Source organism: Natrix helvetica (genome assembly GCF_964273705.1).
Source record: "Natrix helvetica genome assembly, chromosome: 6".
In the NCBI taxonomy this organism is placed as follows: Eukaryota; Metazoa; Chordata; class Lepidosauria; order Squamata; family Natricidae; genus Natrix; species Natrix helvetica.
This window is the reverse complement of record NC_138553.1, coordinates 46,094,933-46,111,454: the sequence shown is the minus strand read 5'-3', so window position 1 is coordinate 46,111,454 and position 16,522 is coordinate 46,094,933. Positions and strand designations below refer to the sequence as shown.

Genomic DNA, 16,522 nt, shown 5'->3' with positions numbered 1-16,522 from the left:
ACTCCTCCCAGAGTGGTCCCTCAAGACTTGCTTCTGACGTCCCCCCCGGTCCACTGAAGGGGGCCCATTCACTCTGGATCTGAGCAATTTTGTCCTGCAGATATTCCCCAAACTCCTCTGCTCTACCCTGCAAGGGGGCTTCCCGCGGCCTCTGTACTAGGAGGGAGCGGGTCACCCGAAACAGGGCGGCAGGGCGGTTGTCTGCGGACGCAATAAGAGCGGCACAATGTCGACGTTTGGCCGCTCTTAGTGCCACAAGGTAGGTCCGTAAATAGGCTCTTACCTGTGTTCAGTCAGATTCGGAGCGTGAGGACCTCCACCTGCTCTCTAGGCGTCTCTTGTGGCGTTTCATCACCCTTAGCTCCTCGGTAAACCAAGGGGCCAGGGTGGTTCGTTGCTGCAGGAGAGGCCGCAAAGGCGCAACCTGGTCCAAGGCCCCGGCAGCCGCACTGTTCCATGCGGTCACCAGGTCCTCCATCCGGGAGCGGGTCAGGGCTACAGAAAGTGGCCCAAGCTCCGTCTGGAACCTATCCAGTTCCATCAGGCGCCTGGGGCGGAACCATCTAGGACAATCTGGTTCCGCCTCCCCGCGGTGGGGGGTAGCGCCAGGGAAGTCGAGCTGGAGAGATGAGTGATCTGACCATGACAGGGGTGTAATAACCAAGTCCCCTATTTCCAGATCACTCGTCCACTGTCCAGAGACAAAAACAAGGTCCAGCGTGCGGCCACCCTCGGGTGTGGGGCCCTGAATTATTTGGGTCAGGTCCATGGCTGTCATGGAAGCCATGAACTCCCGAGCCACCTCGGATGCTTCACCCGTCGACGGCAGGTTGAAATCCCCCATAACCAGAAGTTTGGGGGTCTCAACCGTCGTCTCTACGATCAGCTCGAGGAGCTCGGGCAGGGCCGCTGATGCATAGCGAGGAGCCAAGTATACAATCAGCAAGCCCAACTGCCTCCCTGGGCCCCATTTCACGCCAAGGGACTCACACCCGGATATCTGTGGCACAGTGAACTCCCTCGGTTCCAGACTCTCCCATATAATTACCGCCACCCCACCACCCTTACCCAGGGCCCGCGGCTGATGAAATGCACGGTAGCCCGGTGGGCACATTTCCACGAGGGGTAAACCACCCTCGTGGCCCAACCAGGTCTCCGTTATCCCTGCAAGGTCCAGCTCCCCCTCCGAGATCAAATCATTAATGAGGGGGGCCTTATTGACAACGGACCTTGCATTGCATAGCATCAGCCTCAGGCCCTGGCTCTGTAGGTCCTGGCCACCTAGACTGCGGGGGTTGGTACAAGTGACCGGGCGTGTCCAACAGCCACGGTCTCCCAACCGACTACAAGATTTTCTTCCATCCTTGCACCCACCCCTCCCCACGACCGTTGGAATAGAACAACCCACTACTGGAATATCATTCTCCCTCCCCTCCCCCACTCCGCTCACTCCCCTCCTGACCACACCTGTTCGCCTGGCACTGATCCCCCTCCTGGCCTGATTAACCCTCCCCCCCACCCTGGAGCCCCCTAAAACAGATAAAAAACATTTTATTAAAAACCCCCTGAGTCTCCGCTTCCTCCACCTCTCTGGGTTAATAAACCCGTCATCAAGGTGGGCCCTTGAGATGGCGGAGGGCCATACCTGCGAGAGGGGGGACTCCCACAGTAGGAGCAGATCTGACCTCAAATATATGATGGATAAAAGCTACAACAGGGCCAGGGTGCTGTCGATGTTAAGTGAATCAACAAGCCAGGGTTCCATATGAAGGGGGCAGCAGTGCCAATAGTCACATCCTAGGTGGAAAGGATGGTGAGCTGGTCAGGTGGTCGGATGATAAGTGGATGGGGACCAGGAGGCGGTCCATGGTGGGCGGTGAAAGGCAAATAGTCCATGGTAAATAATTGATGGTAAGCGGAGGAGGTAGATGAATAGTAGGACAGTAGGGGTGAAAGATGGTAGGGGGGTAATCTAGCAGGTACCCACCGACAGTCAGCTGGAAGCAGATGTAGATAGCCAGATACCAAGCAAGGGCAGATAATCGCAGATGGTCAGCGAGGGGTGAATGGGTACAACCATGGCAGGCAGCTGGCAGGAGGCCGATGGATCCTCTGCCAAACCTGGCGTTACGCCTCCTGCAGTCTCCAGGGCGAGCCCCGCCCTGCCCCCAGTGCCACAGGTCTTCCTCCTTCTGCCAAGGCTCCGGCGCGAACCTCCAGCGTCTAGTCCCCGTCGTGGCCTGCCTCCCCATGCTCGGCGACCCCCAGCCGCTGTTCCAGGCCCGAGCGCCACTCCGGCCGGCCTACGGCCCTCCCGCAGACCTTCCATCGGCCTCCGGCGCCTCGAGCCTCGCTTAGCCCCCGCACGGCCCTCAAACGGCCCTCGCCAGGCTTCCCGTTAGATCGCACTCACAGCGGCCGAGAATTTGATATTTGGCGTCTCCAATCACCAACGCCGCTGTCGTCGCCGCTCGGGTCGCCGGATCGAGTGCCGTCACCGCTCGGGTCGCTTGGGACGTCGCCGCCACCCCCTTTGTCGTTCCTCCGCCGCCACCGGCGCCGGCCTCCAGCTCCAGCTCCAGCTGGCACCTTCTCCTCCCCCACCCCGGCTGTCCGACCACCCTGGAGGGCCAATTTAGGTCCTAGGAAAAGCCAGGGTGGTCGTTAATCTGATTCCCGACCCTCAAGGTGGAAAAGAGGGCCGGCAGCATCCCTGCCCCGTCAGAGAGCCCCTCTAAACATACGGAGCTCAGAAGCCAGCCGCCATTCCCCCTGAAGCTCCTCCTCCCAACCTCCCTCTGCACTTCTTCAAGGCAGATACAGTAAAATCTCTGTAGCTGAGCATATTTGCCCATATGAGGATTTAAAACTATTTATTACATGTGGAGTAGCTAAATTTTGTGTTGCTGTGATAAAAGCAAGATATAATTGGATAAAGGTAAAGGTTCCCCTCGCACATATGTGCTAGTCGTTCCAACTCTAGGTGGCAGTGCTCATTTCTGTTTCAAAGCCGAAAAGCCAATGCTGTTTGAAGACGTCTCTGTGGTCATGTGGCCAGCATGACTAAACACCAAAGGAGCACAGAACGCTGTTACTTTCCACCAAAGGTGGTTCCTATTTTTTTATTTGCATTTTTTGCATGCTTTCAAATTGCTAGATTAGCAGAAGCTGGGACAAGTAACGGGAGCTCCCTCCATTATGTGGCGCTAGAGATCAAACTGCCGAACTGCTGATCTTTCTGATTGACAAACTCAGCATCTTAGCCACTGAGTCACTACGTTCCTTGGTTAAAGATATATTTATCTTTGTTTTAAATGTTATTTTTGGTGTGGTACATCTCAACTAATAAATTGTAGATGTGTAATTTTTGTTTTTTATTTTATACATTAATGCTCTATATCTGTGATGACAAACCTATGGCATGTGTGCCCAAAGTGGCATGGAAAGCCATGTTGCCCCGCACGCGCGGCCTTGCCTGTTTGTCTTCTGGGGTTTTGGCATGCACGATGATCAGCTGTCCTATGCGTGGCAGTGCTGAAAACAGGCCTGCACATATGTGTCAGCCAGCTGATCGTTAAGTTCAGCTTTTCAGGAGCGTGGCCCTAACGAGCATGCGCGTGTGAGATGTTTCTGCGCGATCACTGCTCTAGATTTATCTCCTAGGTAGCAGTTATATTAACAGTTGTTAATAGAGGGGTGAATGTTATATTTTGTGATTTATTCTCCTAGTTGTTATTGTATTTATTTGCTTCACTTTGGTTTTATTATTTTAATTTTTTGCTACCGTGTTTCCCCCAAAATACGACAGGGTCTTATTTTCTTTTGAAATCCCCCTCCCCCCAAATAAGCATTTGGCCTTATTATTGGGGAGGTCTTATTATTTTTGAGTTGCAGAAAGCGGCAAATGTGATCATCTCATGGCTGCTACTGTGTTGCAATATTTTCCGGGAGGGTTTATTTTCAGGGCAGGGCTTATTTTAGTGCATGCGATCAAAAGCCCGATTGAGCTGATTATCCAGGGAGGTCTTATTTTCGGGGAAACAGAGTAGTTCAAATAACTATTATTACTGAGTGAGTCAAAAACTTTGTACTTGTTCATTGATTTATTGAGTGAAACGATCCAAAGCTACATATTTTTTCCTACAGACAAATATTTGCAGCTCATTTGTTTAATTAATAAATGTATTGATTTTTAAGACTTGTATAGAGAACAAATAACAGTTTAGATCACATTGATCCAGAAATATTGAAAACTAGCTGAATACCCATGCTCCACTATGAAACTATGTGATCGGGCTTGATAAATTGACACTTGAAAATTAATGAGTAGTTACCATCGACCTCTCCCCTCCCCTTCTCTCCCTCAGGCTTGCCCCACAGAATCCTCTCCATTCTATCCCCTTCTCTCCCTCAGCCTTGCACCACAGAAACCTCCCCTATCCTATCCCCTTCTCTCCCTCAGCCTTGCCTCACAGAAACCTCCCCTACCCTATCCCCTTATCTCCCTCAGGTTGCCCTACAGAAACCTCCCCTATTCTATCCCCTTCTCTACCTCAGCCTTGCCTCACAGAAACCTCCCCTACCCTATCCCCTTATCTTCCTCAGGCTGGCCCCACAGAAACCCCCCCTATTCTATCCCCTTTTCTCCCTCAGCCTTACCTCATAGAAACCTCCCCTATCCTATCCCCTTCTCTCCCTCAGGCTGGCCCCACAGAAACCTCTCCTACCTTATCCCCTTCTCTTCCTCAGGCTTGCTCCACAGAATCCTATCCTATCCCCTTCTCTTCTTCAACCTTGCCCCATATAATCCTCCCCTATCATATCCCCTTCTCTTCCTCAGCCTTGTCCCACAGAAACATTTCCTATCCTATCTCCTTCTCTCCCTCAGGTTGCCCCATAGAATCCTCCCATATCCTATCCCCTTCTCTCCCTCTGGCTTGCCCCACAGAATCCTCTCCTATCCCCTTCTCTCCCTCAGCCTTGCCCCACAGAAACCTCTCCTATCTTATCAACTTCTCTCCCTCAGGCTGGCCCCACAGAATCTTTCCCTATCCTATCTCCTTCTCTCCCTCAGGCTGGCCCCACATAATCCTATCCTATCCCCTTCTCTCCTTCAGGCTGCCCCCACAGAATCCTCCCCTATCCTCTCTCCTTCTCTCCCTCAGCCTTGTCCCACAGAAGCCCCTCCTAGCTTATTACCTTCTCCCCCTCAGGCTCCTCTCCAAATGCCCAGCCAGCAGGCCAGATGAGTCAGTGCTGGCCATGCCCACATCCAAGTTTTCAGATTGGGAGGGGGAGTAGAATGTCTAACTCCTTAGAATCAGAGCATGTTAGTAATAATATAAGAAATGCACATGCTCTGATGGTTATTTTGAAAAATCCTTTGTTACCGAGCACCTAGAAGCCAAGAGGAACATAGGTGCAAATTTCAAGTTTGTAGGCTTTACGGTTCTGGATATTTCGTGATTCCTGCGTGAGTCTTTTCCGTTTATATATATAGATTCAAAATGGTTCACAAACTTTTAACCACTTGTGTAGATTGTAGAAACAGAGTAAATACAAGAAGTGACTTTTAATGCATAATGTACAATGAAACTTTTGGTAATTCTTTTGAAGATCAGTAATATAGAGCACTGGTTCTTAAATTGTTTACCCAATTATGCCTTTTCCCAATTTTGAATAAGTCATTACCTCCACAAAAATAGATGCACTATTGTTTCAGTAATATCAGTCCCAAACTTGATTCTTACCTCACAAGCAAGCAATTACAAATTGCTTCATTAGCCCCAGGATATGCCCAAATTACCAAATTATCTAAAATGGAATTTGCAAAAATAATAATAAATTAAAATAGACTTTTAAGCAGTATTCTGTGCGTCTCCCAAGAGACTCTCCACCTTAGTTATTTCCTTGCTCCAGGGCAAACTTAAAAAAAATGTATGTATGCTGTAATATGAACAGCTTCATATGCTAAATGATTTAATTGTAGAAAACCTCTAGACTCTAGTTGATAAGGTATTATTCAGGTAAATGACAAGACATTCCAGAGTTCCTTGGAATAGCCTGTTTGCAAAGATGAAATGTTTGCATGTCTATTGAACTCCTCATGGAAAAATTGAACTTGAAAATAAAAGTGATTTTGCTCACAGTGATAGAATTAAAGGAAGCATTGAAGAGACAAAAAAATAATAATAAAACATCGGCCCCGGATGGTATACCTGTAGAATTTTATAAAGCCATGCAAGAGCAAACAGAAACAGTGATTTTAGACTTATTTAATGAAGCACTTATAGAAGCAAAGTTACCAAAATCATGGAGGGAAGCATATATAACATTGATACCCAAAGAGGATTCGGATCATCAACAAATAAAAAATTACAGACCAATTTCTTTACTAAACACAGATTATAAAATCTTTACATCAATAATGGCAGAGCGAATTAAAAAAATATTAAATGAAATTATCCACACAGATCAAAACGGCTTCTTACCAAAACGTCAGTTAAAAAACAATATGAAGATAATTATAAATACACTAGAATATTATGAAGAGAATCCGGGAAAACAAGTTGCACTGGTCTGTTTAGATGCCCAGAAGGCTTTGATAACTTGAATTGACATTTTTTTATCACACAGTTAAAAATGATGAGATTTGGAGAAAAATTTATAAAAAAGATAGAATCAATTTATTCGACCCAGACAGCAAAAATAATAATAAATAGTGACACTAAGAAGAAATTAAGATATGGAAAGGAGTGAGACAGGGTTGTTCATTATCACCTTTATTATTTATACTATCACTAGAAGTTCTACTAACAGAAATTAGAAACAATCAAGAAATAAAGGGATTAAAAATTAAAAAAGAGGAATATAAAACAGGCATTTGCGGATGATATGGTATTCATATTAGAGGATCCATTAATATCAGGAATTAAATTAATCCAAAAAATAGAGGAATTTGGTAAAGTAATGGGACTTAAAATTAATAAGAACAAAACAAAGATCATTACAAAGAATTTTACTAAAAAACAAGAGCAAGAATTAGAGAAAAACATGGGAATGCAAATAGCAAAAAAAGTAAAGTACCTAGGAATTTGGCTAACAGGGAAATGCTCAACAATTAAAGAAGATAATTATGTTAAAACGATTCAGAAAATTAAGAAAGATCTGGAAAATTGGAGAAAACTGCAAATATCCTTAATGGGAAGAATTGCTATCATTAAAATGAACATACTACCCAAAATTTTATTTTTATTTCAAGTGGTGCCTATTAGCCTAGGGAAATTTTTTTCCCATAGATTTAAACAAATTAATTGCAGTTTATTTGGTCAGGGAAAAAACCACGAATTAAATTAAAATGGTTACAAGACAGTAGAGAAAGAGGAGGATTTGGACTTCCCGATTGAGAGCTTTATTACCAAGCAGCAACTCTCACCTGGATAAAGGACTGGATCAATTTAAAAAACAGAAGATTATTAACAATAGAAGGTTAGAATTTGGAATTGGGTTGGCACGCCTTTATCTGGGATGGGAAAGACAAGATTCATAGCTATTTCAAAAAAACATTTAATTAGAAAAGCTCTACTACAAACATGGTTAAAAATCAAAACAAAACATTACAATAAAATCCCAACCTGGCTATCCACCATGGAAGCTCTGATATACCCGAACCTATTGGACATAAACAAGATAATAAGATATAAAGACATATTAGACAGCCAAGAAAGGCTAAAAACAAGGCAAGAATTGAAAGATGAGGGAATAGATAATGGCTGGTAGCCCTATTTACAAATGCAGGCAAGGTATAAAAAAGACAGGGAAAGGGACAGCTTCTATAAGGAGCTGCAAGAGCTGGATAAAATTTTACATGGAACTGAAGAAAAATTGATTAAAAAAATATATCACTATTTATTAAAATTTAAAATGGAAGAAAAAACTGTGAAAGAAACGATAACATGGGCGATAAAGTTTGGGTATAGTATAGAATTGGCGGAATGGGAAAAAAATTGGGAAATAAACTACAAATTAACGATGGCAACGGCTTATAGAGAGAACATGTACCAGATGTTCTACAGATGGCACCTTCCACCAGCGAGAATTGCAAAAATGTTTCCAAATGTTCACCTATCTGCTGGAAATGCAACAAACAACATGGAACATACTACCATATGTGGTGGACGTGCACAGCTGAGAAAAAGTATTGGAAAAAAATAAAAGATTGACTACAGGAGATTACTGCACATCAAATTGCACTAAAACCTGAATTATTTTTTTAGGGATTATAAAAGGAAATTATGAAAAAAAATACTAGATACTTAATTTTACACATCGTTATGGCAGCGAGAATTATATTCGCACAAAACTGGAAAAATAATTATATACCAACAGAAGAAAATGTAATTAAAAAAATATTGGAATATGCAGAGATGGATAGGCTCACGAAAGAACTAAAGGAGAAAGACGAATCTATGGGATTTATTGTACAATTGGCTAGAGGAAAGGGGAAAAGCAGGAAAGCAAAAAAGAAAGGAAGAAAGATCAACAAAACAGTAGACAACTACAAAACCAGAAAAGGATTAAAAGATTGAAATATGAGATAGACTATAGCAAATAAATATTACACAAAATGACGTAAATGTAGTAAAAACCCTTACACATAGAATATTACATATAGAATGAAAAAAAATGTATGAAATAATGTAAATGCACAAATATATAAAGTCATAGTTATAAAATATTTAATATATTATATACTATACAAAATGACATAATGTAGTAAAAACTGCTATACATAGAACATATAGAATATTATATATATAATGAAAAAATGTATGAAATAATGTAAATGCACAAATATATGAACTCATAGTTATGAAAGATTTATTGGTATAGATAAAACAGACACAATAGATAGGTAAAAATGTAATGTGTTGCAAAGTTTGTACAAACAAAATAAAATTTATAAAAAAATAAAATAAAAGTGATTTTGTTATAGATGAGTATTAGACAATAGGTGGGTAGTTTCTTTTGACACTGAGAAATCTTCTGTGTGAAGCTTTCTAAAGCATGAGATTAGACTACAGCAAGAGGAGTAGTGGAGTGTTGGTTGTTGGATGGAGTGAGCTTTGAATCCATATCTGACTCTGCAGAAGCTTAAAATCAGCCACTGACCATCCATAATTGAGTATTTATGTTCTCTCCTGCACTCACGATGAGAGTGATTCATTTTCAAAGAAAAACCAGAAAAGCTAAATAATGTTCTTTCTTTACTTTATCCCTATAGAGCTTTGAATATGATTATTACTCTTACTGACCAACTCAACAACTTTATTAATCATTGGTTGCAAATTAAAAATTTAAATCGATGAGAAAAAATAAATATTGGGGGGTGGGGGGGGTTAAGTTAAGTTAATGATGCTGGAGCAGTCCATAGTAGCAGTAATGTAAATAATGCTCTGAGCAAGTTAAGTAGTTATTTATGGTAAACCTTAGTAAAGGCACGTTTAATTAAAATGCATCTTAAGGGGTTTGCATTTTGATAGTTTAGTCAAACATGACTCAGTACAACTTGTGTTTCCTGTGCCATATTAACAAACCACAGTTTTTGTTTATTAACATCCCATCCCATTTTCAGAAGGCCAAGATATAATCTTCTGTTGAATTTCATATCCTCTGTCACAGATGCATCCACTCACATTTGTATTGAAGAGTGATAAGATTTATTAAAAGGCTTTAATAACAGAATAGGTGATAGCCCCCCCCCGCCCGGATATTAAAAATACTAGTATTTTGTTTCAGAAACTGGCAGTAGTGAATTTAAGTTTAAAAGTAACAATCAAGTATTTTCGACTTCATCACTAGTAATGTAATGTAATGTATGCGTAGAAATCACATGCATATCTACTTAAAGTATTATGTGATCGGTTTGTAATCTGTAACTGCTTTTTTTTCAAATGCAAGTTTTATAGTTATCCTTAGCTTATCCCAAATTAGGAAACAGAATTATAGAAGGAAATGTAGAAAAATATGCTTTTTCTCCCTTCTCAGATCTGAACAGGATAAAAGGGTTCTTGTGAACTATCAGAGTATTTCACAATCCTTTGAAAATCTCCTTGATGAACCAACTTGTGGCTTAATACAGGTTAGTATAGTGTAAAAATTAAATATAAGATTTAAGATATTAAAATAGCTGGGTTTTTTTGAAAACAAAAACCCAGGAGTGGGTGGTGGGGTGGGAGAGGCAAAAATCTTGCAGTAAGAGAAAGCTTCCAACTTTATTAAGTTTTATAAAAAAGCCTAATATGCGTACAGTCATAGACAAAAGAACCCCTGAAATCTGGAAAGAATGAATTAACTAACATATATTAATAAGCTTGGGGTATAAAGCAAGGAAGCCAAGCAGTAGCTGGAGCGAGGAGAAAAGAGCTTCCATCCTACAAAATATTTGTATACAGTTGCTATTCTCCTGAAGATGGAAACATATCTGTAGAGTATATGCCCATTGCCGACAAGAAGAGTAGTACAAGGCAAAGACATCTACTGAAGACCAAATGGTTTCAGATCCTTCACTGGAAGTTTCTGAGACTAAAGGTGAAAGCAAAGTCAACCGAGCAGAGCCATGGACAAATGTTGTAAAAAGTATGTTGCATCAGCAACAGGAGAGATGGGAAAAGGAGGTGGATAAAATGTTGAAACTGGGAGAAATTGAACCATCTCAAATTGAATAGTATTCCCCTGTTGTGTTGGCATCACAGCTTATGCAATGTGCCTTTATACACCAATTAAACAGCTATCTGATACCTTATATAGAAGATCTTCCAGGTAGACTAAGTAATGTCTAATATCTCTCTACCATTGTCTTGACACTGGGATATTGACAAGAACCATTAAAGAAATCAAGGGTAAACCTCCCCCAAACCTCTCTATAATATGGCAGGTTGTCTGCTTTTAATTCCATTTAATGACAGAGTGATATACTCACAGCACTCGTCTAGGAAAGAAAATCTAACAGCTGTCCTTTCCTAATCTGGGAATTGGGATGGGAAAGAGAAGGGGGAGCACTCCAAAAAGAGGCTACCACTGCAGAGATAGCCTGCTTTCATATGTATGGTTCTTCAGGGTGGAACCTTACATAAAAAGGAATGCTTTCTATATTTTATGGATTGTGTAGATTTGTAATGGAGAAATTGATCTATTAGGTAACTTAAATCCAGATTGTTCTAAATTTTGTGTGTCAGTAGTAAGATACTGAAACTGGCTATATAGCTAATAGGCAGCCAGCATTATTGTGTATAGCCCATGATACACAGTATCCTGTCTGCAAAATTCTGCACCAGTTGCAAATTCTAGATGAAGTATTCAGGTTAGGCTTCTTAATTCAGCTTCATTAAAACACACACACACACCTTATTTTAATGTAATATTGTGTTGAGTCTTGTCTTCATCATAGTACCTCCCCAATTCTTCATATGTTCATTCATCGATCCAAATAAACTTTACCTTTGTTTTTCTTAGAAATTGAAAAAGGATCCTTACATAACAACAATGGGAGGATTTTCCAAAGTGACAAACTATATTTTTGATAGCTTACGAGGAAATGAGTCAGTAAATCAGCAGCGACCTCCATCAGAAATGGCAGATTTCATTAGTGATGCAATTCCGGGACTAAAAATAAATCAACAGGAAGAACCAGGATTCGAAGTCATCACACGTGTGAGTTTTAAGTTGTTGGGAATTTAGATGGTAACAGGACATTCATCTGATGGTTTTAAAATTAATATCTGGGCAATAATATAACATATTTTAATGCATGTCTTAGATTGATTTAGGAAAACGACCTGAAGCTCATAGAAAGCAACCAGTATCAATTGAAGAGTGGACTAAGAATATGGATTCTGAAGGAAGAATATTGAATGTCGACGCTATGAAACAAATGATATTCAGAGGGGTAATATCTTAAGTTATTTTTTAAATTATTTTTTTATTGTTTTTAAAATAGTGACAAAAAAGAAACAAAAAAATGCAAAGATGAAAGTGCATATATTGTCAAAGAAAAGTAAAACACATGAAGTGCTTTTAAAGAAAATGAAAAAAATACAACAAAGGAAATTAAAAAGTAATAACAGTACATTTCATTTTAACAGTAAATTTCAATTCTACATATAGTTGTCTAATCCAATACTATTACTTCTGTGTCAAAAACATCAAAGTGCTTCTATGGTGAAAAGATTTGATGGTGACATCACTGTTGCCTGGGGGGATGCCCAGTTCAGGGCTCCTTTTGTGTCCCAATTAAATTGCCCACCAAAGTAGCACTTTTTATCTACTCATGGTTTCTCACTTTCAAATTGCTGTGTCAGCAGGAGTTGGATCATGTGATGGGAGCTCACCCTGCCCTGCGACAACAAGGGGTCTTGAATATGAGTTTGCTGATCATCAACCCAACGTTCTACCCTCATGAACTAGCACACTCCTTGTCTATTGCAATTATTCAAGTTTATATCAGAATGGGACTGTTCCCCTCGTACCCTTCACCGCCCCTTGTTCGCCCCTAGGGTTCCGACCCCAGGCATTGACCCCCTACCATTTCGCCTCCACTGAAAGGATCCTAGCTGTTCGCCCTGGGCAATGGGACCCAGCCTCTTTAATCCCAGAATCTTCGTCATGGGCCATTCGGAGAAATACTGTTCACCCTGGCCTTTTGGGCTTAAGAGACAGTTGGCCATCAGCCAATAGGAGGAAGGGAAGGGAGAAAGAGAGAGAGTGGGAGGGAGAAAGTGTTCCATGTTGAGTTTCCTCTCTCGGGTTTGTTTCTCTTCCCAGTCGCCTCGGTCCAAGCTAGAAAACCATTTGCATCCCCCCCCCCCGGAAATGTGACAAGACAACACAAGAGTCACAGGAAAGTTAAATGTAACTGGATTGGGGTGTGGAGGTTGTATTTCCCCCCCCCCGCTGGAAAAGTGTTGGATTCCCCCCTTGCTTGAAAAGCGTTTGGATTCCCCTCCTCACTTGCTTGAAAAGCCTTTGGATTCCTCCCCCCCCCCCCAAATGTGACAGGTCAACACAAGGGCCACAGTAAAGTTAAACACAACCAGGTTGGGGTGTGGAAGTGTAGAGCTGTTGGGGAAGATAATGATAATTGGTTGAAACAAAGTAACGGAGCCAAAAAGCCTTCTGTCTTGTTGTTTTGTCCTGTCACATTTCGGGAGGGGGGAATCCAAATGATTTTCAAGCAATTGTGGGGAATCCAAAGGCTTTTCAAGCAAGGGGGGTGGGGAACCCAAAGGCTTTTCAGGCAAGTGGGAGTGGGGAATCCAAACCCCAGAGAGGAAACTCGACATGGAATACTTTCTCCTTCTCCCTCTCTCTATTTCCCTTCCCTCCCTCCGATTGGCTGGCGGCCAACTGTCTCTTGAACCCAAAAGGCCGGGGTGAACAGTATTTCTCCGAATGGCCCATGATGAAGGTTCTGGGACTAAAGAGGCTGGGTCTCATTGTCCAGGGTGAACAGCTAGGGTCCTTTCAGCGGAGGCAAAATGGTAGGGGTGAATGCCTGGGGTCGGAACCCTGGGGGCGAACAAGTGGCGGCGAAGGGTACGAGGAGAACAGTCCTAGCTCCAGTTTATATATATATATTTAATACATTTATGCAATTATGTTTTTTTTAATCTAACGTAGTTTGTATAAATGAGTTATATATTTCATTATATTTGTCCATGCAAAGTCAGTTTGCTCATAAGTTGCAAGTGCAATCAGGTCCTCAATCTACTATACATTACCTTTCCAAGGCTGCAATCTCACTATTTTATGTCATAATAAGGGCACAATGACTCTATTAATGTTTTAGCTTTTTTTCAAACCTACGTTTTCATATAAAGATAAGTTGCATTCATTTGTATCATTCATACAAAAGATATATTGGGAAGAGAACGTACTCTGATATATAGAGATTAAATATTAGTAAAAGATGTGAAGTAAACAATTGACCACACCTACTGGTCCATCGCCATATCACTTGAACAGCTGCCTAAATCTTTCAAAGCAAAGACAAAACTTCCTTTGTTACTATACTTCATAATTATTTTAAAATAAATTTTAAATCACTGAAATGCAATGGTTTGATAACTGTATCAGCTGTAGGAAGTAATATTACTTCTAGAGGATTCTCAGTCTAAAAACTGATGATACAAGCTAAGGGAAACATGGAGGTTACTGAGAGAGATAATATGGAAACCAAGTGTTGGTAGGACAAATTATTAATTTTTTATTCGTAAACAGTGTTGTAAAATTAAGTCTGGGAAACCAAAATGAGCATTAAAAAGATAGAAAATTAGCCTACTTGTGAGACCATAAGTTTCACCTTGACTACCTTACAAGAAATGAAACAAAGAACTTTGAGCAAAGAACCCAGAGAAATTGTAAATAGTAGTTAAGGATGATAGTGCTACCCTTATAGAATGACTTGGTTTCTTTGTTCCTGGTCTTCATGTTTTACTTATAAAAGGTCTAGTTTTACCTTTATCCCTTTTTTTTTGTCTAAGGGGCTTTGTCATGCTTTGAGGAAGGAAGTATGGAAATTCCTGTTGGGTTACTATTCATGGAATAGTACAAGGGATGAGAGGACAAGTATGCAGAAAAGGAAAACGTAAGCATGATATATTAAAATAGTGACATGGTAGTGGCACGTTTAAACAGAAAGCAGCAAAATTGTGGTGGCTGGCTGACATACCTTTCTGCGGGATTGGGGAAGATGGCTTACGTTAGTTGGCTAATGACATCAGGAGTGGTTATACTGAGATTTGGGCACGTAGAGTTGTTTCTTTTTGGGTATGTTAAATCTAAGATTTGTACACTGATTATCATGGCAATTATCATGGCAATAATAATAGTTTGCTGGTTTGCTGCCAACATTCTGTTGTATTTTTTATGATATCTTAGCCCCCCAAAAGAGAAGTGGACCCATTGTTCATTCCTTCACTAAATATGTGCAACCAGGCTTTAGAATCAGGATACCTGTCGTGTGTTTGGAGGACAGTATTAAATATTATCACCCTAGATTCTGAAGTTATATTTTGTGTTCTTAAAGAATTATATAATTTAAAGACTAAGCAAAAGTCATAAAAGTATAAATATTATTCCCATGCAAAGTAGTGGGAACTAGTTACTTGCAAATGAAAAATGTGAACTATCTTTCTTTTTAATGCTTCATATTTCAAATTACACAATATCTTTAGCATGCTTTCTGATTTTTGTAATTCTTCAGAGATGAATATTTCAGGATGAAGCTTCAGTGGAAATCTGTCAGCGAAGAACAAGAAAAAAGAAACTGTAGACTGAGGGATTACAGAAGTCTTATTGGTAATTTTTAGAAGCATAACATTTCGTACAATACAAATATTAAAGATAAATGTTTTTTCCTATTAGATGAAAATATATTGCATATTTTTAAAAGATTATTTCAGATCATCGGAGTTGCTCGATTCTTTTCTCTTCCTTATTATCTTTCCATGTAAACAGGTAACTTCCTAAGGAGATGCACAATATAAAGTAACAATAATGGCCTCAGTCCATTCATGCTTTTTTTGTTATAGTTATTTCAGTATGCTAAATTAAACTTGTTTTTTTAGGCTGGAATACAAAGCAATATCATTTAAAAAGCTCTATAAGAGGCTCTTCTGCTTGCTTGTTTATTTAATTAATCTATACAGATGCCCATTTGTCATGTAACAAATAATGAAAAATAACAATAATAAACCAACAATTATAAATATATTGCACTGAGGACAAATGTATACATTCAAGCAATTGAAATTCACAAAACCTCCAGATTCAGTGTCTAAGGGAAGAGCCAGGTCTTTAAAGCCTTTCAGAAATGGCAAGTGGGGTCAGAGTCATCTGCATCTCAGGGGAAATTTTGTTCCAAAAGACAGGCATTGAGACAGAGAAGGCATGTCTCCTGGGTCCTGCAAGATGACACTGCTTGAGTGATGGGACCTGGATTATGCCAACCCTCTGATATCTTATTTCAAGTGGAACCACCACTATACAAGCATTTGCATAAAGACAACACATTACTTTGCAGTAGGTTTCAATGAAAATCAGATTGTGATGGTGTGAATTATATGGCATATTCAGTGGCAGAAAAGCATCTAAACATTCAACATAGCAATAATTAAGCTACATGATATGATAAAGTTCCCCATTGATGTCATCTGATGTCAGAACAAGAGTCACTTTGGTGTAATTGTTAAGTCGTAGGCTAGAAACCACGAGACCATGAATCCTGCCTTAGGCATAAAGCCAGCTGGGTGACCTTGGCCAGTAAATTTCTCTCACCCCTAAGAAGGAAGCAGTGGCAAATGACTTCTGAAAAACTTAGCCAAGAAAACTGCAGGGACTTGTTCAGTCAGTCTCTGAGAATTGGATATTATTGAAAGGAAGAAAAAATAATAATCAGAACATCCAATTGGAACCCCAACAAAATTTAAACTTGATTGCATATAATTTTATTACCATTAAATAT

General features: G+C 40.7%; 1 protein-coding gene across 1 annotated transcript in view; it reads left to right on the top strand.

Moving 5' to 3' along the window:
• The window catches only part of TBC1D15 (TBC1 domain family member 15), a 41,736-nt gene that overhangs the window by 14,749 nt on the left and 10,465 nt on the right, over positions 1–16,522 (top strand). Inside the window, exons 6-10 of the mRNA XM_081957329.1 lie at positions 10,048–10,141; positions 11,515–11,712; positions 11,819–11,947; positions 14,541–14,644; positions 15,263–15,357. Coding sequence (XP_081813455.1) covers positions 10,048–10,141; positions 11,515–11,712; positions 11,819–11,947; positions 14,541–14,644; positions 15,263–15,357 — 620 coding nt within the window. The remainder of the gene's footprint in view (positions 1–10,047; positions 10,142–11,514; positions 11,713–11,818; positions 11,948–14,540; positions 14,645–15,262; positions 15,358–16,522) is intronic.